This window comes from Telopea speciosissima, chromosome 5, assembly GCF_018873765.1.
Source record: "Telopea speciosissima isolate NSW1024214 ecotype Mountain lineage chromosome 5, Tspe_v1, whole genome shotgun sequence".
Taxonomy (NCBI): domain Eukaryota; kingdom Viridiplantae; phylum Streptophyta; class Magnoliopsida; order Proteales; family Proteaceae; genus Telopea; species Telopea speciosissima.
Genome location: NC_057920.1, coordinates 12,607,995 through 12,633,688, shown reverse-complemented (window position 1 = coordinate 12,633,688; position 25,694 = coordinate 12,607,995). Strand labels below are relative to the sequence as shown.

Here is a 25,694-nt window from a genome sequence, read left to right as displayed (position 1 = left end):
AGGCCATAAATAAATATACGTGTTCAACTTTGATTAGCAAGATGGCTAACGTTCTACCGCGGTTGAGAAAAACCACAGCTACATGTTAGTATATAGCCGCGGATGTACATCCGCATTTGATTAATTTTCGAACGGATTCGGATCAAATATTTTATCCGTTTACATATAAATATAACTTTTAGGATAACTATAGCCTATCGGATAGGGATACGACTATTCATTTGCACCCCTATATTTAAGGATGTAATCCGAATCCATAGATTGGATAATATCCGGTCAATTTAAAATATATGATTTACAATCAGGAGCAGCTGAGACAGATCCGTTTAACAGATTCACAACTTTTTTCAGACAATCTTTACTGCAGACATCCTAACTAAGAATTTAAACTATACGAATTGTGAGGCCTTGCCCTAGTTAAAGGGAGCCTTTCCAGAAATTCTCGACGGCCATGGGCGAAACCCAGGCCGAGGAGGGGGTTTGGAAATAGTTTTCAACCAGCAATTGACGCGCCTCGGTTATTACCTCACTAGCTGCGTCATTGCCCCAAGCGCAAAGATGACCAATCCTCCTTGCCAATCTCTCCTTTTGTAACCCATCTTCCTCCCATCTCATCCTCTTTGCATCCGATGTGGGACTAAACTAATGTTCTCAAAATATTAAACTAATTAAGTCTTTTGGCCAACAGGAAATTAATACTTTCACTAAAGTGAAACCCTCTCTTCTTGTGGTTTTAAGACACTAACATTTGCTTGCTTAATTAAGAAAAGGAAAGGTGAAAGTAGCTCCTCCAGTGAAGGTGCACGCCCTGAGCTATTTCATAGGCGTTCAATTACGCAGCATGGAAAACACAAGGGAAGAAAAGTTTTAGCTCGCCAGACAAGGCTAAGCGGATTATGCAAGGCCTTTTGATCTATCCATTTTATCCAATTATCTTCTAGTTTTATCATATTCTCTGTAAAAAGGGAGAAAAGGAACTATGGTAAAGATTCTACTTCAAAATGTTAGATCACTCGGCATATATGGGTCTCTGGTTCAACAATCTTTTAGAAATCTGCTGTTGCTTTCTATCCTGTCTAATAGGATTCAAGATAAACCAAAAGTAGATGCTCATGGGAACTATAAACCTATTGTACCATTGAATCATGGCATTGCCAAGATATTTAGATGCTCAGAACTTCTTGTTTCCATATATATCTCTAATGTTCAGTACAAATGAATGCCCAACTTTAATGGACATTCAAAAAATCAAAAACAGCTACAAGTTAACCCCCAGTAAGAGGAAGGGAAGAACTTAATCTATATTTTACAATTTACAGTATATGAGACTTGTATTGAACAAAAGATCAACTGACTTCGTGCGAAAGTAATGAAATAAGGGTGGACAAAGCTAATTAATTAGGGAAAAGTGCAGTCTGAATTATTGCCATCTATTTCCTGTCTGTTGGATCCATTCCTTTGTCCATCTTGCTCACTGTTGATATTTGATGATTGCTCCATTTGTTTTCTCTTGGATTTGCTCTTCGATTCCTCTTCCTTCTCATCAACGAACGACAGAAACCTCTGGAGGCGTGCAGATCGTGAGCTACCAGAACCAGAAGAATCGAATTCTTCGGAAAACTGACTGCTGAACTGTCGCATCATCGAAATGAAGTATATAAAGAGTGCAACAAAGCATGCAATGCCACATATGATAAAGAGACCAGAGAAGCTCTTCAAGTGAAGCCGATCTGATTGGATCTCTTGCTGTGAACTACAAGTTTGTCCTGTCAACCACTTGTCATGGATCCTTTGAAGATCGCCGTTCTCCGACAGTTGCAGAATGGCTGTGGATAGGTCAATGGCTAGGGGAGAGTCTTTTGGAAATGCCTAATATAAAACAAGAAGATCCAAGGAAAAGTTCAGTATTTTATGGAGCATCAACCATGTTAACTGAGGAAATACTTTAAAGAGTTTAAACCAAAGATAGAGAAGAATACAAATCTCGTTGAGATGCCTAAGTTAAGGAAAAAGTCAACGCTATGGACAACCAACCATGTTAACCAAATGAGGAAACACTTAACAGTCTAAACCAAGGACAGTTATGACTATAAACCAACTTCATTCAATTTCGCTTGTATTACCTTGATCACTGATATTGCCCAATCAGAAACAAATATAAGAGATATTTTTGAGGATGGGTGTGTGTCCATGGTTCTTTTCCTTTTTCTTTTTAAGTTGAGGTGTGGTTAATTGGGCTGGGTTGAAACAAGCATGGAAAATTGGAAAATATGATGATGTCAGATGCTTCGACATGTCTATGCAAGTATTAGAGTGATGAAAATTGCACTTGAAAGGTACAATTTCACTGCAATTTAAGAGAACAGAAAATATACAAAAACAAGACAGTTAAGTCAAAATAATAATGTTGACAAAACTTCAATCCAAGGTTCCTGTAACCTTTTTTTTTTTTAAATTGTCATCCAAATTATAAAATTACTGTTCTTATAAGTAATCTTCCTTTTTTTATACAAATATTTTTTATGAACATATAGACATAAGTACAATATAAATATCAAAGTTGGAAGTTTGAAATATTGGTTTAGTACTAACTTGTTTCAGTTGAAATGTTCCCAGCATGAATTCATAAATTAGTGTTTCAGCCAAGTTATTGCAGGTCCTATCAGTTTCTCGATTGAGGGTCATTCACTAAAATCAAGATTTAATTGTCTATCTCAAAAATTTTGTAATCATGAATCAAAGATGATAACTTGGGGGGTAGGGAATTGAGTTGCCCTCGTTCAGTAGATACTTACAAATCCCCACCCGCTTTTGGTAAATTCTTGGCCAACAGCAGAGAATTTGCAGTTTCTTGAAAGGAAGACATCTACGTATGGTCTTTCCTCAACAATAGCAGCAACAGTCCCATTCTCAAGGGCCATAGCATAGGCTTCTGGTGAACCAAGGGCAATGAGTCTAGATTTAGGAATGTTTAGTTCCTGGTTCAAGTAGTTTTCAGCGAAAGATCCCACTTGGAATCCAATTGGCTCTGTGCTTGTTATCAAGCTTTCGATTCCTTTGATGGGTGAAGACAGCTGTTGAACAGTGAGGATTGAAGTCAGACTTGCAGTGTAGCTTGAGTTGATTATCAGCACCACAAAAAGCCATATGATAAGCACCAAGCGACCAAGGGCGCTCATAGTGTTCTCTCCTGTAGAAAGGTGGGAAAAAACTTGATTAATTGGTTGTGTTGTCATAAAACTCCTTGCAGAAGAGAACTTAAATCATCAGTGAGGCTTGACTTACTGTGGGCAAAGAACAAAGTAGAAAAGCTAAACCTGCACATTGAGAAGACAAAGTGCACATCAAAATCCTGATATGTGTTCAAATGTTCAATGGAAAAATAGACTACATCAAGTTGGGGAGACATAAACAACACCAGTATGTTTCATTCTATACTAAGAAAAAAAAAAAACATATGTAAAGAAGAAAATGAACTCTTAACATCCTTTCCCTTATTTTAATCTGCTAATTACTTTCAATATTCAATCCATCTTATGGTAATTTGATTAGTAATTGAAGTAAGCATTTGCAAATTTAATGATTTTAGAATTTGAATTTGTGGTATTATGGACTAGTGGTCAGCCAAAAGAGGGGGGGGGGGGGGGAGTGTGCCAGTCAATATATATTTCATGGGAATTATGACCATCTGCAATGAAAGGCTCTCATCTGCAGAAATGAGGCAAGTGAATCTGAAAGATAGAAACTGATCCACTAATTTCAAATTCAGATAAGCAAAACAAAATTGGTTTAAACTGAATTAAAAACATTTTCTGTCCCATTAAATTTGTTTCATATGATCATTTCTAGAATGTAATATGCTCATCATCCAATAAATCGGGATATACAAATTTTTAATTCAATGGAAGCAGTTGAAAAAAACATATACCACAGAATCGTAACAATCTGTTGCTTAGGTGGCCCTCGGAATTCGTCATTTATTCTATGTTCAAGAATCCACACAACCGCACCAACAAGAAGAAAAAATGCTGCTGTGACAGCCCACATCATTGGAGTGAATGGCCTCAGGAAAGCCCATGCATTGGAGTCTAACTTCCTCAGTGAGACCACGACAACTAGCCCTGATTCAATATATGGCTGAGTAAAATCCACCACTTTTGTTCTGTTTGTGACTATTGCAATGTCACCTACAACAGCATCGAAGCCCTGTAGGGACAAAATTACTAAACGCAATAAATAACGTATAACCACCATTATCCTTTTGACATTGAGAAAAAGATGACGTAAAACTGACCTCTGTTGTTATCATATCCACAAGTTCATTGTAGTTTGGATTCTGTTTTCCATCTCCAAATGGAATGAACTTATATGGAACACCATAAGGTAGCAGACCTAGGGCAGCAGTGAATACATCTATAGAGTAACCGCGAACCGTATCACTACCATTTATTAGAGAGACGAATTGCCAAAAACTAGCTCGGTTAGGAAACCCAATCCTCAACTGCCTTCCATTGTCTGGGAAAACCCATCCACGAGGCTTTGTCGTCGTCTGCCCAGGCCAAACTGCACTGTATAGTTGTTGGCTTGAACTTGAACGGTTAGGTGGCTTCATGTACAGTGTCTCTGGCAGCATGACAGATAACCCAGAATAATTAGACCAGTACCCAATTTGCCGAACCCCAGTCCCTATCACATTGACGACATCATATGCGGGGCGGATGAGTGATCTATCTGGATTAAACTGAATTGGACCTGTAAGCCCCATCATATTGGTATGCAATATATTGTCCAGCAAATGCTTTCCCCCATCAAATATGCTCATTTTGTCAAGTTGCAGAGCACCTTTTAACACTACATTAGTTAACCTCGAATCATTTGAGAATGAAATGGTCCAACCCTGCTCAAAGAAGGCCTTGATTGCATGAGCAATTATCCATACAGTATCATAGGCATAGAGACCATACGGATTCAACCCTACAGATCCACCACTCAGTTGGCTCCATCTTGAGAAGAAAGCTTTTTTCTTTTCTGAATCTAGTGTGTGTGGGCGCAATGTGAGAACTCCTTGGGTTTTCTCACTGATTGTTGGATCTAAGGTAGCCATAGAGTCTAAAGTAGAAGAGAGCCAGGTGGTAGCTATCCACACATACCCACTACCCATCATTCCAAGAGAGTTGGCAACATCAAAGACCACGAGACCTGATAATTTGTAACTGTGTAAAACAATTACTCTCGACTCCAATGCTAACAACTTAATCAAAGCATCTTGAACATCGCTTCGAGTTGCAGGGTCAGGAGGAAGGGCTGCTTTGTAAGAAATCTTACAGCGCCTTTCTTCAAGTTTATCACCTAATGTAGCTATACCATTGCGCCCATTATCGTCATCGGTGTAGACCGCAATGACATCCCTCCAACCATAGTAGCTTACCATATCAGCAATTGCGGTCATCTGGAACAAATCATTGGGAGCTGTCTGAACAAAGAAGGGGTACTGGAGAGAAGAGAGAGTGGGATCAAGGGCCGTGAATGACAAAAGAGGCACTTGGAGTTCATTGGCAAGATGTGAGATTACATGGGCCATAATTGCAGTCTGAGGGCCAATAATGGCCACGGTATCAGTCTCCATGTATTTTAAAGCTGTGATCAGTAATGAAATTGGATGCACAACTATTAGATTATGAAAAGAAAGACCTATCAAACAGATGAAAACAATAACATATTGCCTTGAGAGAGAACGAAAAGGGGTGGGGGAGAACGCAGACAAAGTCAAAAGTAAACAAACAATCAATAGAAGAACAAGAAAACTACCTCCTATGATGCCTAGAAACCCACTGAAGTTGGAGTCGTGGGAAGAAAGACTCAGTTTGCTTCCACCAAGAAAACTGGGATCAGAATTCACATCTTCTACTGCAGCCTGCATGGCAATTTTTGCAACTTTTCCATTTGTGGAAGCAAAAGTGAAAATAGATCCAATGTTCACAACGGCAGGTCTTGAGAGTCCATTTGAGAATGCTCCAAAATTGAAAACCAACACCAGTAGAAGACAGAGCCGACTCATGGTGATTATATGACGAATAACACAATGGATTTTCTCTGCTTCCGGAGGCACATGAAACCCACTAATCCAAGAAGAAGGTAAAACAATAAGACACTAAACAAAAACCCACCACAGGGAAAATCTGAATAACCAAAAACAGAACAAGCAGTTCAGAAGTTAGTTACAAACTCATAAAAGAAGAGGAAATTTTAAGAGCTCAAAAATCTAGTCAAGCAATTAGAAAAACAGGAACAGAAATCAGGTCTGTTCAGCTCAAGATCCAAAACTGGCAACGAAATAAAAGTTGGTTGTGGTTTCAGTGTAGACCTAAACCCAGAAGCAAGGAAATCAAAAGAGCAAGTGTCCTCTAATACTAACCAATAAACAAGAACCGTCTCTCAAGTTCTTTTGGGGTCGAACTAGGTAACACTCAACCCAGAGCGGATAAATCATAGTGGAGTAGAAAGGCAAAAGTCCACTCGTTCTGAAAAGAGGAGATGCCTATTTGGGAACAACCCATATTCCATAAAAACCGAGAAATAAACAAATGAGAAAAGAGAGCTATCACATTAAACCTCCCAAAAAAAAAATGGAAAGTTTGAGCTCAGATGAAAAGGAAGTAAGGCGGTTTGCACTCAGCAGCTCCACTTTCCATTAAATATTAGAGATACAGATACTTAAAGATGGAGAAAGGATAACTTACCCACAAGCAAGTATTCTTTGTAAAAGAAAAAAAATTGAAGTCAATTGAATCCCCCACACAAGTATTATGGAAGTTACCAAGAGCTTTTTCTTCAGCACAGTATCTCGTTGTTAATGGCGTGTTTAAAATTGAAAGATATGGGAATCCATGTTGAACGAATCTACGAATTTTAAGCAAGAAATGGAGAGAGCACTAGTTCTGAAAAATGGAACCCTTAATGGAGGCTGATGATGACAAATGATGAGTACGACGATGGTGGTAGTGGTGGTGGTGATGATGAATTGAGTGACTAATGGCGGTGGTGTAGGGTTTTGATTTTGGTAGGGACTAGGGAAGAAGGGTCATAGAGGATGAAAGAAGAGAGACTACCTTTTCCTCTTTTAACATGTCTGACTTCGGATGAAATAGGGTTATTTGGTGAAAGCAACTCTTGTGGACTATCTAGTTTCACTTGCGTTTGGGTACCGTAGTACAGTTTCTAGTTTCTTCCACAGAAAGGGCTCCTTCTAAAAAATCTGCAGATGCTTGCTATTGTTCTGCATATGGGAATGGGACCCGAGAGAGAGAGAGAGAGAGAGAGAGAGAGATACTCTTTACTTCCCCACCCACCCACCCACCCACCTGAAGTACCAAACCTTTTTCTTTTTCCCGCGCAAAAGGCCAAAGCTTCAAGCTTTGTATGAAAGGGATAAAGTTAAGGAACAAAAATGTGGGTTTAATCATAAAACCCGATTTGTTCACCCTGTTTGCTTCCTTTTTGTTTAATGGTGCGAGTTTTGGACTCTTGGTCGATTTGATGAGTGGAAGGATTTCACTGAATGGAATTTTGGAGATTGTGTTCCACAGTTGCACACATAGAGGGTCTCGATGCCAAGATCGGCAAGAGGTGTGGTCAGGAAGAAAATCAAGATACTGAGATAGAGGTGAGGTTCCACCATTCATCCATTGTTCTTGGAGGTTGTGTTGCAGGTGGGCCATGTCAGAAGTTAGATTCACAACGAAGCAAATTTGATTTCTCCACTCTCCTTCTCTTTTCTCTCACAAATTTGACTTTTGATGATGGTCCCAATCTCCACTCAGAAAAGTTAAGAAAATGTTGCAATGTTGCTGTCTTGTGGCATGGATCTTCTCTGCTAAAGCTAGAACTAAAAATGACAAACACGTGTGTATTATTGGTCTTCTCCTCTGACCTTACAGGAGGAGATAGGTCACACCCACACTCCATTAATTCCATTGGATGCTTGAGTAGATGGTGATTACAACCATAGGATCACTCATATATCTACATTTCATACTGGAAATGAATCAGTTTCTTTTCTTTCTGTACAATGAACAGAAAATGCTTCAGGTACAACACTACAATGTTTGAAATAAGGGATTAAACCAAGATATTCAGATGTATGACCAAAATTACACAACCAACCATCTGGTTTTAATTATCAAACCCTTCACTACTCCATTTATTGTCTCGTTCAGTTCTTTCCACAGTTTCTGTAAAATGGAAGATCTTTCTTGCATGAATATGAAGGAATTCTGATAGTCACTTTTTGAAGTGCTCCAAAACATCAAACCCATGCCAAGGGGAAGCCAGCACCAAGGGCAACATACCATATTATCTATCATAACCACCTTATAAGCTACCCTGTTTCTCATGCCAATATGTAATGGACATGAGAAGTATCCTTGTTCACTGAACATGCAAATTAATAGATTTTCATGGAAGATCCTGTTTCTGGAATCTGGATGCTATGCTATGCTAGTTAATTAGAGGTCGGGCCTTGGTGCAATGGAAAGGTTGCTCCATTGTGACCAAATGGTCACAGATTCGAGTCTGGAAACAGTTTCTCTGTGAAAGCAGGGGTAAGGCTGTGTATATTACGACCCTCCCCAGACCCCGCAGTTGCGGGAGCCTCGTGGACAGGGTACCCCTTTTTATGCTATGCTACTTAATTGCAACTTGCAGTCAGGATTTTTTTTCTCCTTTTTGGTTGTACAAGTCAGGAATTTCATAACAGGGTACAAATTGGATTGCATACTCAGAATCTACAAGAGAATTGACAAAATCTTTAAAATCTTTGTGGTCTGGCAAAACTAATAATTGAGCTAATTGCCATCATAAATATTGTCATCTGAACATATTTCCCCATCCGTTCTCTTGGAAACATTTGTTGATTCATTTTCCTTTTTGTTGCTATGTAAGGACCTTTCCGATCGTCTTCCTTCAGACCTGATCTTTATCGTCTCTTCCTTCTCATCAACAAATGACAGGAATGTTCGTAGGCATGTGGACCGTGAATTAGATTGATCAGAAGACTCGGGCTTTTCGCAGAAATGCCGGCTGAACTGTCGTACCATCAATATGAAGTATACAAGGAGAGCCAGAAAGCATGCTGACCCACATATGGCATAGAGGCCCCAGAAGCTCCGAAGTTGAAGCTGGTCTGATTCAAGCATCGCCCCTTGTGAATTGCAGGCCCTTCTCGTCAACCACTTGTTATGGATCCTCTGGAGATCTCCATTCTCGGACAGTGTCAGAATGGCAGTTGACATGTCAACTGCCAAGGGGGAATCTTTCGGGAAGGCCTACAATTATCAAATAATCAAAAAGCCATAAAATATTTTGCTTAATAATAAAACAATTGATGTCTACATTACATGAGCAACACACGAAAAGTATTTGTACTTAAAGTAACACTTTTTTCCACAAATGATTCAGCAAAAAAAAAAATAATAAAAAATTTAAGAGGATACCATAGACAAAAAGAAATTTAACGTTTGATTTCTTGGCATATCATGTATATTTCAATTATTTTGTGGTTTTTGTTTGAAATATATCCTTTTCATTTCATTGATGATGTTTAGGCCTATTGTCTGTTAACAATCTTTATATTTCTAGATGTACTTAACTAGCTTCTTTGTATTACTTGAATGATGTGCTTATGTGCAAGTAAGTAAATGTAAAACAAAGAGAATCAACTTATTGTCCTAATAAGCATGAACTATAGATTTCAAATTTTTTAAACACTTACAAATCCCCATCCAAAATTGGTAAACTCGTGGCCTACAATTGTGAATTTGCATCGAGTTGAGAGGAAGTGCTCAGCATATGCACGCTCATCAACCACAGCGGCAACACCACCCTTATTGGGACCAGCTTGGAGAGCTCGCTCATATTCTGCTGCTGAACCCAGAGGAACAAGCCTTGACTTGGGAATGTTAAGTATCTCACTCAGATAGTTCTCAGCATAAGAACTCTGTGCAAAGCCAATGGGCTCATTGCTTACTATCAAACTTTCAATCCCTTTGATGGGTGAAGATAGTTGTTGCGCCGTGAGGATTGAAGTCAAGCTGGCAGTGTAACTAGAGTTGATTATCAGAACCACGAATAACCAAATGAACAGCACTAGGCGACCAAGTGTGCTGACAGTATTTTCTCCTGCAGAGAATACAAAATTGCAATGTCATAAAACCTTTCACCCAGGTGGGGTGGGGAAGATAAAAAAACCACTGCCATTTTCACTTACTATGGGTGAAAAACATAGTTGAGAAACTAAACCTGCAAGGTGATAGCCACAGGAATATCAGATGCCGGGGCATTGAGGATAGGAAGATGCAATTCCGGCATGTTATGTGGTTTCATATTCTGGGATCTATAGAATTGTCTGTTACCAGGCTTACAAAATGTATAGAAGCATAAAAACTCTTTTTGATCACTCACAGAACAGAATTATTTTCTGCTAGACAACGACATTAATCTAGATGAAATTATCACACTCAGCTAATCTACACTAAGAATCTGTTTGGAACTGAACTTGAAGCTCTATCATATTACAAACTTGTTTCTTTTGTTGGTTTTAATAAAAAATATCCCATGTCAAACCATCAAAGATTGTTCCTGAAAGCAGAGTCATTAGTTATTAACAATGTTTGGATTCTTAATTTGATTCAAAATGCTCAGGTGGAGGAAGATAAACCTAAAATGCTTACTAAGAAGTTGGGTTCATATTAGCACAAAAGAAAGATAACATTCATGATGCTTTTAAAGTTTATATTTAAAAGGTTAAAATTAGATGGGTAATTCTCTAAGATACTAACCATAGAATGGTGATAAGTTGCCTTTTAGGAGGGCCCCGGAACTCATCATTTGTTCTGTGCTCCAAAATCCACACCACTGCTCCTACAACAAGAAAAAGTATACCTGTAACAAACCACATCATTGGGGTAAATGGCTGTAGGAAAGCCCATTGACTGGATTTTGACTCAGTAGCAGGTGCCACCACAACTAGCCCAGATTCCATATATGGCTGTGTAAAATCCACAATCCTTGTACGGCTTGTGACAATTGCAATATCCCCTATAGCAGCGTCAAAGAACTACAAAGAGAATGATCAGAGAACTTGTGAGGTCAAAGAATTAGTTAAAAAAATATGTACATACAGAATATTTATAGTTCATAGAAAAAACTTCATTGCCATACGCACATCTGTTGCGATCAAATTGACAAGATCATTGTAATTTGGGCTCTTATGACCATCCCCAAACGGGATGAATCTATATGGAACACCATATGGTAATAAGTTTAGAGCAGCAGTAAACACATCTATGCAATATCCGTGAAATACATCACTGCCTTTCGCTTGTGAGACAAATTCACGATAACTAACTCGATTCGGGACTCCTATTCTTAACTGCCTTCCATTGTTTGGTAAAACCCACCCACGAGGCCTGATCATTGTTTGCCCAGGCCAGACTACACTTTGTAGTTGTTGATTGGAACTCAAACGGTTAGGTGGCTTTATGAAGAGCGTTTCTGGAGGCAAAACTGATAACCCAGAATAGTTAGACCAGTACCCAATCCTCTGGAAACCAGAGCCAATCACATTGATGATATCATAGGCAGGGTGAATGAGGGAACCATCCGAAGTAAACTGAATAGGGCCAGTTAAACCTGTAAGATTGCTCTGCAAAATGTTCTTAAGAAACAGTTTCCCTTCTGTAAAAATTTTCATTGCTTCAAGGTGCAAATTCCCTCCATGCCCATCCTTCAGTCTCTGGTCATGGGAAAATGCAATAGTCCCACCCTGATCAAAGAATGCATTAATTGCATGAGCTACCATCCATACAGTATCATATGCATATAGACCATAAACACTCAACCCAAAAGGACGACTTTTAGTTTCCCTGGTCAAGTTACTCCACCTAGAGAAAAATTTTCTTTTCTGTTCCGATTCTGGTGTATGCACACGCAAAGTGATAACTCCTTGGATCGAGTTCATGGAAACTGAAGGGAGGGGTAAATTAGTATCTAAGATGGTAGAGAGCCAACTGGTAGCTATCCAAACATATCCAGTTCCTGTCATTCCAAGATTATGGGCCAAATCAAATACCTTGAGACCCAACTCAGGATAAGTGTGTAGAATTAGAACCCGTGACTCCATCATTTCTACCTTAGCCAGTACCTTGGCAATGTCGTCCTGGGCCGTTTGAGGGCTCATAGCTGCTTTATAAGAGATTTTACAATTTCTCTGAGCAAGTTGATCCCCTAATGCAGCTACTCCGTTTCTCCCATGATCGTCATCAATGAAGATAGCAGTTACTTCTCTCCAATTGTAGTGGTCAACAATCTCAGCAACTGCAGCCATCTGGAACAGATCATTTTGCACTGCTCTCACAAAAAAAGGGTATTGAAGTGAAGAGAGTGTTGGGTCAGTCGCTGCAAAGGATACAAGAGGGACTTGGAGTTCATTTGCCACATGAGAGATCACATGAGCTAAAACAGAAGATTGAGGACCTATAATGGCCACGATACCGGTCTCCATGAACTGTAAAGCTGTAGTCAGACAATCAATTTGCATACATAAGATTTATATTACCTTACCAAGATTCACAGGCTCTTAGGTGCTACTGTTAGAATCCAATTGAGCATCCAAAGAGAACAATCAAAAGATGCTTTGGAAAAACTTACCCTCAACAATACCAAGAAATCCACTATGGTTGGAATCCTGCATCTTGAGGACCAGTTTTGCTCCATGAAGAATGCTGTAATTGGCATTTACATCTTCCACTGCAGCATCTATTGCAACCTTTGCAACTTTTCCTATGACAGAATCCAGGGTCAAAATAGCTCCAAGATGCACAACGGGTGGTCTTGAAGAAATGTTCATGCCAACACCAGTTGAGAGCAGCCCAAAAGAGAAAACCAGTGAAAATAGAATCCAAACCATAGTCATGGTGAAATGTAATGCCGACACGGACACTATATGCCCCCTGTTTCAGAAATGAAAACGAAGACAAATTTCCAGAATGAGATCAGTGACTGAAAACCCAGAATAGAATAGGAATAAGGATCTTAGAACTTACACATATATGGGAAAGAATAAGAAATTTGAAATTCAAAACTCAGTAAAAGAAAATTTGAGTATGGGTCGGAAAGATAAAAACACCATTGGAAATCTTAACATAAGCTGCAATCCAAACGTCGAAACCCAAAAATGAAAACAAACATCCAACAAGTAAAAGGGCAAATTATCGCCTTACTTCCTTTTAGAATAAAGAGAGGACGCATTAATCGGACAAAGTTCGAGAATTCTATTTGTTTCCAATTTAAGAAGTGTTGAAAAAAAAAGTAAGAACAAGCGAAAAGACAAACCTCTTGAAATCACAGAGTTAAATCACCTATGAAACGCAGAAGTGATCACATTCCATTGGCAAGAAGAGAATCGACCCAGCGAAGCAGGAAACAGAATGAAGTTGATGGAGGGTTGGATTACAAACTTACAACTTGCATCTGAAACATAGTGAGGGTTCAATTGGCAATCACAAAGTGAGCTTGGACTGGCATGGTTGAGTGGGAACTGGGATTAACAAATTTAGGGGAGCAAAAAAGGCAGAGGAACGAAGGAAATATAAAATTATAAAAGAAAAACACTAGTGCTGATATGGGTCCCCATGGCATCTTCGATAATAGTCATGGCGATGGTAGTGGTGGTGGAACCATGGAAGCAAGTTGATGAAATTAAGAGTAAAAATGGGTACAAAGCAAAAGAGAAGAAGAAGAAGAAGGAGAATAGGTCGGACTATGGAATGATTGACAAAACTGTGTAATATAATGACGTATCGATATTGAATAATCCCCTGAAGAAGAAAAAAAAACATTGGAAATGAATGTTAGCTTGCATGGCTGCAGAAAGCCAAACCAAAGAAAGGCAGAGCAAGATGAGACCATGTGACCTGTGGTGTGACTGGTGTCTGGTGGTGTGGTCCAAATTCAAGGCCCCGATCAAATTCCCAACAAGTTAAGATAGAGAAGTCTAGAGGACCGCTTGTCTGGACTCTGGAATTTCAAAGGAGGTGTCCTGTCCGACAGAGAGAGAGAGAATACTATGAAATGGTAATGGTGGGTCATATAATTCAATACTTGTATAGACCATAGTAAAAATATGATAAAAAAAGGGAGAAAGAACATCATTCGGTTGTGCAACGCATGCCATTCCTCGCCTTCACATAGGGGTGCATAAAATGACCGTTATAACCCCAGAACCCCAGAAATGATCAGGGATGCAGTGGTCATTTTATGCACCCCCATGTCAGGGCACAAGAGCTGCGTGGAAATGGATGGTACTAATTCTAAATGGTACAAAATTTTAAACTATATGATAAAAAAAGGAAAAAAGAACTCTACACGGGATTGTGGTCTACACCGCATTCTCATTCGTCTCTCTCTCTCTCTCTCTCTCTCTCTCTCTCTCTCTCTCTCTCATATGAAAAGACATTTATACCTTTTTGTTTTGAGGAAGAGAGAGATAGACACATGGGAATGCTAGTATAGGCCATACTCCAGCACAGAAAACGATTTCTCAAAAAAATAAATAGAGAACGGTAAAAAAAAATAGGAAAGAATAGTACAATTTTTGTTGATTTTAAATAAATGGGACAAAAAACAAACAATAATACACTAATGTTTTATTTTTTTGGTAAAACAGTACACTAATGTTCAAAACAACTATAACATCCAACATTAATGTAAAAATATTCTACAACCCATTATAAGTTTCAAGAAAAAATAATAAGAATAAGAATTAGTTTTTCCATAGGGAACTGTATCAGCATAAACAATTGATTCGATATGGTTATATTTTAATTAGGACAAGTCTTATACTTCCTTATTGGTATATATTCTATACACGTTAACTGCCTAAGGATTTTTTTTTCTTGTTAATTTACTTTTTAAATGAAAATTTTATTAAAATAATACTCTTACACTTGTATTTGTTTTGAATTAAAAATCTCAGGAATTGACGTTGACATTGACATTGAGTTTGTTCTGAATTGGAAATCTCATTTTTTTTTTTAATTTATTGGTAAAAGAGAACTTCACTTCTTAATGAAGTATTTTTTGATGAACCCTTACATAAGATACATGTGGTGTTTATGGTGTTTAAAATGTGAAGCAAAAATAAGTGTTTTATCCGTTCGTTTGAGAGGATTACAGTAAAATATGATTAAAACGCAAAACAAAATATAAAGGAGAAAAATATAAATTCTATTTTTTTTGGGTAAAAGGAAAAATGTAAATTCAACCTCTATAAAGTAAAAGGGGAAGTAATTAATAATGAAAGTCACCTCCTAAAAAATTCAAGATAAAGTCACATCATGATGGATGAAAAGATTATTTCTATCATGGATGAGCTTTTGATGTAGACTTATTTTAACCTTTTTAAGAGAAGAAAAATATCGTGATGCGAATGTCTCATGAATTTTTTCATGTATTCTAAAACGTGAGTGGATGATATCTTTTTCATGGCATTAATTGGTATGGCATGCAAAATACACATTCCTTCCCATATTGGCGACATGGTAAACACTATCCCCTTATTTTAAAGGAAGGGAAAAAGAATTTTATCCTAGAGTGATTCCCTTGAGTCTATCTTTTTTCGGTTTTCTCCTCATATGAAAAGATACATTTGCCCTCTTGTTTTGAAGAAGAGAGAGATAAAAACATGGGAATGGGTCACACTCCCATGCAGAAAAATACTTTTCTTTAAGGAAATATGTTTTGAGTTAAGGCATATCTTATTATCGAAAAAAAAAAGTTAAGGCAGATCTATACCTATAAAAAATATAAAAGACAAAATTCTTTTATATATAAAGCAAAGGAGAAAGTTTTCCTCTGCAGGTCCTAAAGCCAAACACCGATAATGAGGCTTACATTTTAACTATCTAAAATACCTATTGTACAAAAACAATCGAATTGAAGCAGGTTTTGTCCAAAACTATTATGATATTAGGTTCAGTGTAACCAACCATGGTTACACCAAGCAAGATCCATTTGTTTTTATTTTTTATTAGCTTTATGGGGAGAGGTTCCCCACAATGTCAGGGTGCAATTTAACATCAATAGGGGGGATGAGTGATGAATCGTCTATTAGAAGGCATTTTATTGAAGAGAATGTGTGAAGTCCACTAGTGAGATGTGAAAGAACATTATCAAGAATTTGCACAATGGTCGTGCACTTCCTTTCCCTTATTTATTACTAACTTGCATGACCATGGAACCTTGTTAGTCATATGAAAATAATCGAGTTTTCCTTCACCAATGACAAGGGAGAATTCTTTGAGTGAGGGGTTCAAATGGTTTCCATATGGTACCACAAAACAATGGAGGTATTTTTTGTCATTCTAAAATAGGGGGTAGACATTGACAGCCATTGGTGACTGTACTTTTCTTTAACGTAACGTGACTGGAGAGACATGCCCATATTGCGTTGGTCACATGCTTGGCATGTAAGTTAAAAAAAAAGATGAGGTTTTGTTGCAATACTATGGACCACATTTTAAATCTCCATGAGGCATATAGCCATATACTACTGCTGAAGGAAAATGACAAAACAATGGTGTGTGTGTAGCAAAAGCCAATATAGTGGGCAGGGCTGAACGAAATTTTGCTGCTACATTAGTAGTAGGAATGTTCTTGCTACAATGCTGGCAGCCAAAGAAATGGGATCTTAAAGGGTATTTTAGAAAATACTAAAACCTAGGAGGGTATTTATGAACCCAATGAGAAAGTGAATTATTCCATTTTCTTGGCTGCCACCCTTGTAGCAGGAACATTCTTGCTACAAGTGTAGCAGCAAAATTTTTTCCGGGCTCCTAATCCTCCATGTACGAGAAATATGGTGTTAGGACCGATCCTAGGAACAAAAGAGTCTTAATGTGGACATGGTAGGATTTGTTGGGGTCCTCATTCAAAGGTGCTTTTCTATGTGAGGTTTGCATATCGATTGAGAGCTTCTCTCAATACTCCTTTCACATCTTCGAGTTGGAGAGTTGTCCTTACTCCTAAGGTAGTTTGAAAGATCATTTGGTCCATTAGAATCCCCCCCCCCCCAAAGGTTCAGAATTTCATTTGAAAAGCCTACCTAAATGCCATTGGGGTCCTGGCTAACCTTCAGTGTGGGAATGTGGTTATTTCTAACATTTGTCCTTATTGTGGGTGTGCTCTTGAGACTGTTGAACATGCTTTGATGCAATGCCCCCATGCCTTGCAGAGTTGCAGGCATGGTTTGCCTCGTGTGTTTCTTTGCAAGCCTTGTCTCACTCTGGTTGACCTATCTCAAATTAGCTCTTGCATTGGGTTCGGCTGCTCTGCTTAATGAGGAAAGAGCAACTTGCTTTTCTACACAGGTAGTTATTATTTGGGAGATTTGGAAGAGACGAAATGCTATGGCCTTTCAGAAGAATATCCCTGCTTTTCGCCCTTGGTTGGAAAGGGTGAGCAAGTGTGAGACTAAGATGTTATCAGTTCTTTCTTCATCCAGTGTTAGCGGTTCATCTCCCTCAGTGCAGCCCCCTACCCGGTGGGCTTCAAGATCGTATCATATCTTTACTGATGCTTCTTTGTCCCAAAGACCTCGAGCAATGAATATGTGACCTCTGGTCCTTAATGCTTCTGGGAGCCTATTCATGGTAGCAATTGAGCAGGTCTTCCCTAGCTCAACCATTGTAGGGGAAACTAAAGCAATCCAATTGGGATTGAAGGTAGCTCGTGGCAATGGCATTTAAAGGGTTCTCCATTTTAACTGCCAAATTCGTATCCACTTTTTATTGGACCCTCTGAGACAACCCTCGGTGCAACGATAAGGTTGTTCTATTGTGACCAAGTGGCCATGAATTTGAGTCTGTTACCAGACTCTCTACAAAAGCAGGGGTAATGTTGCGTATATTATGACCCTCTCCAGACCCTACAGTGGTGGGAACCTCGTGCACTGGTTACGCCCTTCTAATTGAAGTCTCAATCATTATGACGGATATTAGTCTTCTTTTGCCTTCTTTTGATTTTATCTCTCTTTTGTAAAAAGAGAGGAGGATGTTTGTGCCCATGTTATCTCTAAATGGGCTTTGAGTTACCTTTATTTGGGCTTGAAACCCTTTGTAAACTTATAAAGCTGACCCACTTCCGGGGCTTTTCGTACCAAAAATAAAACAGAATTATGAGAATTCACATTTTGGATTAGGGAATACTTTTTTGAAATATACATTTTCATGCTGCATTAATATCGAAATTTCTTGAAATGTGAATTAGACGAGTTATCTTGGTCCTGTTTCTCAAGGAAATCTGCCAGAATCGATCTGAACCCTAAAAATCGGCCTAGGGAAATAGTGTAAAAATGAAGAAAGAGATCAACCACATCAATCACAATGAAAATGAACTGCATATACATTGTAATTAATTCTGGAGAAAATGGAACCCAACTTTGTATACCATGACTAAATGTGGTAAAAAACTTAAGCAATTCATACATTAATGTTGGGTAATAAGGGCAAGAGATCCCTAGCGTATGGGCCTATGAGAGCATGTGCAAGGGCATCAACATGACTGAGATTTTTTATTTCAGTGGGTGGACGAAAATTTCACACGTTCCTGTATCTAGGTGTAGAAATCACATGAGACAACGTTCTTTTTCCCAAGTAGTAAATGCAAAAGTTCCCTTTTTTTAGGTTTGAAAATTTCATATTCCTTTTTCTTTAATTTCCTTTGCAACCAAATGGACCCTAACTAAATATGTGCCTCACATTGCATGTAAAAAGAGAAGATTGATAAGAATCATTCTACTTGATTGAATTCTGTAAGCTCTTCCCAAGCACCAACTCCTTTGGTATCCGAAATGACTTAGATTTGACACTACTTATTTCCCAAGCATCAACTTACGATTCATAAGGTTCCCCAATCCCCACAGATTCTTCTTAGATCGTATAAAAGAATCCGTGACTTCTTATAGATCAACAATCTAGGCCACCAAGGCCTAAATATACGGAGAAAGTTTTCCACCACCATGGGTGAAGGAAAGAAAACAAACGATCTAACAGTCATTAATACTCCCCCCATAGGATGAAAATGCATCTACCTTCATTAAGATCCTCATCCCACACCATTAATGCATTATACCTCCCCCGTCGTGGGTGAAGGGAAACTGTCTCAATTAGCCTTCCCCACATATCACTCAAATGGTACAACCCACAAGATGGGTAACCGTGAAGGATTCATGAGAATCACCTACTTGGTGGGGGGGGGGGGGGGGAGGGAGAGTATGTGTAACAAACAAAGAGATGAGTCAATCCCTAACTAGCAATTAGTGGTACCAACTTTAAAGTTTAAATAGAAGGGAAGAAATAGACATTTTTTGTTTTTTTAACAGCATTGATGAATTTTTTTAGTGCAACTCAAGAGTTACTTCTTGAGATCATGCCAATTTTCCAGGGAAAGTAAATGATATATTTTATAGCATTGAAGGTTTTTTTATCAAGAATGGGAAAAAAAAAAGTTTAGAACTAAATCACTATACACTTGATTATGCAATGTGGAAGGATGTTGATGTGGAAAATCCAGCCGTTGTATACAATAGGATTATTAGATTAACAGTTCCAAAGATGGAATATTAAAATGGAAATACTAATTTTGTAAGAACATGGTACAACAATACCAAGCTGTCAGCAGCGGATAGAGTCCAATGACAGAATCAGACACCATCTCTTCCAGCTTGCTTTGAGACGCAGAGGAGTATAGAAACATGCACCTGTTGGGCGGAACAAGGAACCACAATGAAATAGCTTAGGCCTTTCAATTGATTTCATAAAAAAAATAATCTGATTCAGATGTACAGGCTTTTTCTTAATCGCAAAAAATGTATTACATCTGAAATCATCTTTTTATTCCCCTGAATGAATGAGGGAAGACTTACAAACTTACAGCCCGGGCCAAGGAGCATAGCAGCCTCGAAAAAGTCCATATTCATCGACCCAACTCCACCACCAGTGGTAAACTCCAAATCCTCTTCCATTCCTTTCTTTAAATCTTTATACAGGCCGCCAAGCATCATTCTCTTTTTTCACTCATTACTGTCCAAAACACCCTTTAGAAAATTCAGCCCTTCAGCCGATATACTCCTCCGCACCCGTGATTTAGGGATCTCTATCCGAGGTGGTGGCTCTGGAGAGAAACAAACAACAACCACTGTCAGATTATCACACGTCTGGCGCTTTAGTGCCTCCCTCACCAGCTCCCTTGAGCATCTCTCTGGATCATTATGGAGCATCAACTCTTTCCTCGCTATTGTCACTGCACACTGGCTGCTCATCACATCCCAAAGCCCATCACAACCCATTATGAGGAACTCGTCTTCCTCACTCAGGATGGTCTCCTGCAACTCTGGCTCTGCACTTAAGGGGCATGCTGACCCCTTGGGGCCCTTCATGTGCCAGTCTCCAAGGGCCCGTGCCACCGACAATTGGCCATTAAGATAGCCATCATACACGATGCCACCTAGCTTCTCGATTCTTAGTTTTTCAGATGTACAATTTGGTTTGTGATCTTTGGAGAGCTCAACTGCTCTTCCACGTTTACCCAACACAGCTCGGCAATCGCCAGCATTGGCAATTAGCATGTTCCTGCACAGGCAATAGTATGTGTCAGGCAATAGCATGTCTAACCAACATCCCTGCTTCAAGATTAAATTCCTGCCTCACAAGCAGGGTGCAAGAACTCAAAAACCTGAACAACGAATAGAAAATTGTCTCACAATTTCCATGCTTTGATTAGTTGTTCAAACCAGCACTAATGTTGAAAAATAGGGCAAACCATAAACAAAACAAATAGCCTGGATTCGATAGTAATGACAGGCAAATTTTAGAAGAATTTTTGTTACAACCATCAAATGATGGTCCAAGCCTGCAGCACACATGCTACATGCATTGCAACGCCAAGAAGGATTTATTTTAGTTGTCTAAATAAACAAAACTCCTCATAAAGGATATGTTCATCAAGATGAGTCCACTGCTTGGGGTAGGACCCATCTTCTTGTTTTTGTTGCCATTTTTGTATGTGGATGCATACTAAAGTTACAATGTTAGTCTTTGGATTAAAAGCATCAAAGTTTCATTATTCATTTCAAGCTGACTTTCACCAAAATCCCCACAAAGGAATACATTTTCTATGTAATCTTTATGTGGAAACATAAACCAAAAACCTAAGATTATTCTTCTTTATATGCGAGTGTGTGTTTATTGTTTGGGGGGGAATAGCGGAAATCAGGTTCATTCGTTACCTTCCAAAAACAAGAGCAGTTAGAGCTGTGGTGCCAGAGGAGCTGTCAAGAGTACAGGCATCAGCAAAAGCATAGTCAGCATTCACAAAAGCACTCTTAATAGCCGTCTCCATGCAAGAGGGGAAGTGGGAGTCTTCAACTATAAATTTAAGAATGTTCTTTTTGATGAACGATGCTGCATCTGAACCACCATGCCCATCAAACACCTGTCAAAAGAGACATTTGAAACTTGGCTTATATGAAAGAAAATTACTGAAATGATACCATTAACAGAAGATTGCAAGGCAGAAGGAGATATTGGGGCTCCACCAGTACATGCTAACTATCAGAAAATATAAATACTAGCAGAAGATGAATGCCAATTATGCCTCAATCTGTAATAAAAGTCATCAATTACCCCGTAGAAAGCTCCTGGAGAAGGGAAGTTAATGTTCCCACTAAGATGTTCAACAAGATTATCTATACAGATATGTTCATCCTCCATGTACTGTTTTGGTCCAATCTCAGAACAGCTTCCTGAACGAAATAAGGGTAAAAACCCAGATTTTCCATCTGATGGCGACTTTATTCCAACAATGCCTATATTGAGCTCCTGGGGAGAAGGCTGAAAGGAAAAGTTACTTTTAGCCATTTTCAAAATAATTGCTAAGAACAGCCAAAACATACAGAGATACATTAAATGGATAAGACAGGATTCAGCTTAAATTGACCGTGAAGGAATTTATTAGAAAAAGGGAGGGGGGGTGGGGGGGGGGTGCTCAGAAATTTTTAGAATAGCCGAATGACTCACCAAATCAGATGTGGCCAACCGAGCAGAGCTGATACAATTCCGAATAACTGAGAGATGCCGTGGAGGTTTCCCTGTCTTCATTTGTTTCAAGCTCTCTGAAATCTCGGAATTCTCATCTTCCATGGAAGATGCATTGTCCTTGCTGTACCCTCCTTCTAGTACGGTAAATGGGGGCGAAAAATCAGTCCCTGCAGCCATGTTTCTTCCCAAACATTCACTTCCTTCAATCAAATTCCAAACCCGAGGATCTTCCTTGAACCCTGTAATCTCAAACGACTGGTATAAATTATACCCCCAAAACTCAAAGGCCTCAATCACCAAAACTCCACCGCCGTTAAGCCAAAGCACTTCAAACGTAATTCGATGAAATTCAATTAAGTTATGATATCGAACAGCTGTGGAAAATCTAGTTCACAAAAACATAAATAAATAAGCATCCAATCTTGAAGATCCCAATTCCCAACTCAATTGTCCAACCAAAGTCCCCTGAGGTTGATTCTGAAAAGACATCAAATTGTCGAGCTCCTCACTGGTTCCCTATATCCTTCAACCCAGAAGGAAGATAGTTACAGGTGCAAATGCGATAAACACCATATCCATCCATTCCACCAGATCAAGAAATCTTCACAGGAAAAGTTCTTTAACCTCGCGAAGAATTCCGACAATCCTCAAAGAATTTGATCAATCAATATATTAAACGGATCCAACTCATACAATTCGAAATAACGAAGCAAAACAAAATCACGAAACAAATATCTTCTAAAATTGCAGCCGTACCAGAAGACGACAGCCTATAAACATTGGATTCCAAGGGAAACGGGCGACAGAGATAATATGAAGTACTTGCCTTTATTCTATTGTGAGAAATCAAAGAAGAAACCCTAGAAAGATCTCTGGAAGACAAAAGTGGAGAAAAGATATATAGATAAAATGGTAGATTTGAGATAAGCAGAAATCAATGCTTTGAAGAAAGGAAAAAAAAAAAAAAAAAGGAAGATTGCAGAAGAAAGAGGCAAATCCAATTTAATATGATTTGGCAACCGAAGTCACAGGTTCTCAAGTCACCCTCGTAGCTGTCGGGACGAGGGTGATGATCAACTACTAACACGTGTCTCTTCCCCAGTGGATACTTTTCTGGTTGACCGGATGGCCTTGTGTTTAGTTCATGGATCAGTGCGGCTGGCTTTTCCCACCCGTCCGATCTTCACAATTAGATAATGGACGGTCGTTGAGTGGTCCTCCCGCCATTCTTTCATTTCTTTCCGCTCTTCAAGACAGAGGATCAGAAGATGGTTAGGTAAGTAAATTAACGGCCGTTAACTACGAAGGGTAGCATTGGATTCGCTGCATTACGGGTGGCATATTTATATTGGATAAAATTTATTTGTGGCTGAGAACAAACCGTTTTCTGCCGTTTGCTTATGTAGACTTTATGAACTGGATACACCGGTGTCCCCGCCCGCTTTAAGGTTTTCAAGTCGTTTATTGGCATGGTTTAAAGGGGAGGGTCCGGTCCGACCGGTCTCCATGATTGCTATTGGAATCATTCTAGAATCGTCAAGAACCAGTTGGATTTGATCGGATTCTGGTAAACTCGGTCTGACTCAGTATGTATAGAATCGGATTCTGCTTAACTCAGCTTCCAATTGTCAGAATTGTTTGGAGAACACTTGATAGTCCACCTAGCTGTGTCACGTGGACCGTGATGTGCCAATTTCAACCAATGTTATCTTGGGAATGGTCTAGATTTGCAACTGACAAATTTTAAATTAAAATTCAATCATATAATCTATTTTATTCTTTATATATATTTTTTGGGAGAGGGTTTGCTACACGGATAATGTGAGGGGGATTATGGGAAAACATTAAAAATAGAGGATATATGAGACATTGTATAGGGGGATGGGTCTTAACTCCTCTCAGGTTCCCTGTCCGGTCAGGTTCGTAGGTTCCTCTCATAGGGGATCGAAAATGACAACCTCAGCCCCTGCCCGAACACACTACTCGGGTGGGGTGAGGTCGTCGTTTTCGCCCTCCCTATGAAAGGAACCTACGAACCTAACCGGGTAGGGAACCTAAGAGGAGAAAAATTCAGGGGGATGAGTCTTATGAGGAATGCATGCATGCAATTTTGAAATTAAGCTAACAATGTACAAATCTTTTACCCCCTTTTTGTTTTTAGAATTACCAAAACTTGTTTGTACCTATACTTATCATGTGAGCAAGGAACCTTAAGTTTAATGGATCAAGTTTTCCTTCAGTCATGGTGAATGGGAATCTATTCTTAGCAGGACTTCAGATACACACAAAGGGTAATCAGGAGGGTCTTTTGGAAAACATAGTAAAACTCTATAGGGTTTGTGAACCCTAGGATGATGTGGTGTGGTGAAGAAAAACTTTCTCTAAGTTTAATTGTCCATAAAATTTTGACCTAATTCATCTTGCAGTGTGGTAGATATTTGGGCCATTTAAAAAACCTCTCTCATTTTGCAACAAAAATTTTTGGTTTATAACCCTAATTTTTCTCATAGCATCTAGTCAATACATGTGTGAGCACAAGCCAAAAGTAATTGGGTCTAATAAGAAAAATAAACCATTTTTCTTTCAACCAAGGTGAAGAGAGAATCTCTTAATCCATACGTGTTCACTATGAAGATTAGGATAAAATCATGAAATGAGGATATTTTAGACCTTAGACAACAGAGGATAGAGTGAAAAATTATACCCTTGTCTAAATTTTCTTCAATCACCATGAAAAAAAAAAAGGGAAAAGAACTCCGTCCAGGAGTGTGGCCTACGTCAGCACTCCCATGAGCCTATCGCTCTCCTCTCCATATGAAAAGACACCTCTACCCCCTTGTTTTGAGAAGAAGAGAGATAGACACATGGGAGTCCTGACGTAGGCCACACTCCCAGACAGAAAACTACTTCCAAAAAATAAATTCACCTTAAGAAACTGTCTTTAAGTAGCACAAAGACAGTCCGAGTGGAGAGAGTAGGTGGGATCCATGCCAGAGGATGAACGAAGAAATGATTGATTGCATGCATGGAACATCCCAATCTGAATCTCTCCTCATCCCCTCCGAGCTTTAACTTTTAAATATGAGAGACATGCATGAATCCTGGATTATTACGCAAAGTGTTTGGAAGAAAGGGCTAATTTAAGAAGAAATATATGAACTGATGATGAAAGATTGGGACATATACTACTACATGAAGTCATGAATCATGACTAAAATCAGGAGAAAAAAGCAACTCTCCAATCCCCATGTGTTCCATGAAGTATGGGATCAGGATTCCAAGACACATACAACCAAACATTTTCATGGACCCCACTTGACAAAAAAGGTACAGAAGAAGGATGGAGTTTTGTTTGTAACTAAGAAGCGATAAGATTCTTTACCAAAAAACCAAAAAAGAAACCGATGAGATTTAATAATGAGATTTCATATTTCAGGAGGTCAATCATAACATTAAATCACCCTAAATGAAGAAATTCTCTCAAGTCTCTACATTGATTGCGGAAATTTTTTACCATGGCAAAAAGGGATTTAGGTTTTTTTT

General features: G+C 38.9%; 3 protein-coding genes and 1 non-coding gene across 7 annotated transcripts; all 4 read right to left on the bottom strand.

The window, feature by feature from the left end:
* Positions 1–404: 404 nt before the first annotated feature.
* On the bottom strand, positions 405–560 carry LOC122663446. The gene has a single exon (XR_006333118.1). It is a non-coding gene; the product is annotated as a U4 spliceosomal RNA (small nuclear RNA).
* Positions 561–1,154: 594 nt separating this feature from the next.
* Positions 1,155–7,054, bottom strand: LOC122661479 (glutamate receptor 3.2-like). Of its 2 annotated transcripts, none has more exons than XM_043856883.1 (7): positions 6,741–7,054; positions 5,809–6,179; positions 4,295–5,637; positions 3,929–4,206; positions 3,286–3,317; positions 2,796–3,190; positions 1,155–1,869 (listed from the first exon to the last, which is right to left on the bottom strand). In XM_043856883.1, exons 2-7 carry the CDS (start codon positions 6,056–6,058, stop codon positions 1,399–1,401), a joined length of 2,769 nt encoding a protein of 922 aa, XP_043712818.1. In that variant the 5' UTR covers positions 6,059–6,179; positions 6,741–7,054; the 3' UTR covers positions 1,155–1,398. The 2 variants fall into 2 exon arrangements, with proteins under 2 accessions (XP_043712818.1, XP_043712819.1); XM_043856884.1 differs by having other exon boundaries at positions 5,809–6,093.
* A 1,625-nt stretch (positions 7,055–8,679) lies between these two features.
* Positions 8,680–13,582, bottom strand: LOC122661591 (glutamate receptor 3.6-like). 2 transcript variants are annotated; one of them, XM_043857040.1, is made up of 8 exons: positions 13,416–13,582; positions 12,706–13,007; positions 11,222–12,570; positions 10,836–11,113; positions 10,265–10,296; positions 9,770–10,176; positions 8,820–9,323; positions 8,680–8,787 (listed from the first exon to the last, which is right to left on the bottom strand). In XM_043857040.1, the coding sequence occupies exons 2-7, from the start codon at positions 12,968–12,970 to the stop codon at positions 8,844–8,846; spliced, it is 2,811 nt and encodes a 936-aa protein (XP_043712975.1). In that variant the 5' UTR covers positions 12,971–13,007; positions 13,416–13,582; the 3' UTR covers positions 8,680–8,787; positions 8,820–8,843. The 2 variants fall into 2 exon arrangements, with proteins under 2 accessions (XP_043712975.1, XP_043712974.1); XM_043857039.1 differs by having other exon boundaries at positions 8,680–9,323.
* Positions 13,583–19,662: 6,080 nt separating this feature from the next.
* LOC122661594 (probable protein phosphatase 2C 27) lies at positions 19,663–22,479 on the bottom strand. 2 transcript variants are annotated; one of them, XR_006332905.1, is made up of 5 exons: positions 22,131–22,479; positions 21,738–21,932; positions 21,341–21,546; positions 19,979–20,684; positions 19,663–19,813 (listed from the first exon to the last, which is right to left on the bottom strand). XR_006332905.1 is itself a non-coding variant. In XM_043857044.1 (4 exons), exons 1-4 carry the CDS (start codon positions 22,326–22,328, stop codon positions 20,126–20,128), a joined length of 1,158 nt encoding a protein of 385 aa, XP_043712979.1. In that variant the 5' UTR covers positions 22,329–22,479; the 3' UTR covers positions 19,832–20,125. The 2 variants fall into 2 exon arrangements, 1 of the variants encoding a protein (XP_043712979.1); XM_043857044.1 differs by lacking the exon at positions 19,663–19,813 and having other exon boundaries at positions 19,832–20,684.
* Between the last annotated feature and the right edge of the window lie 3,215 nt (positions 22,480–25,694).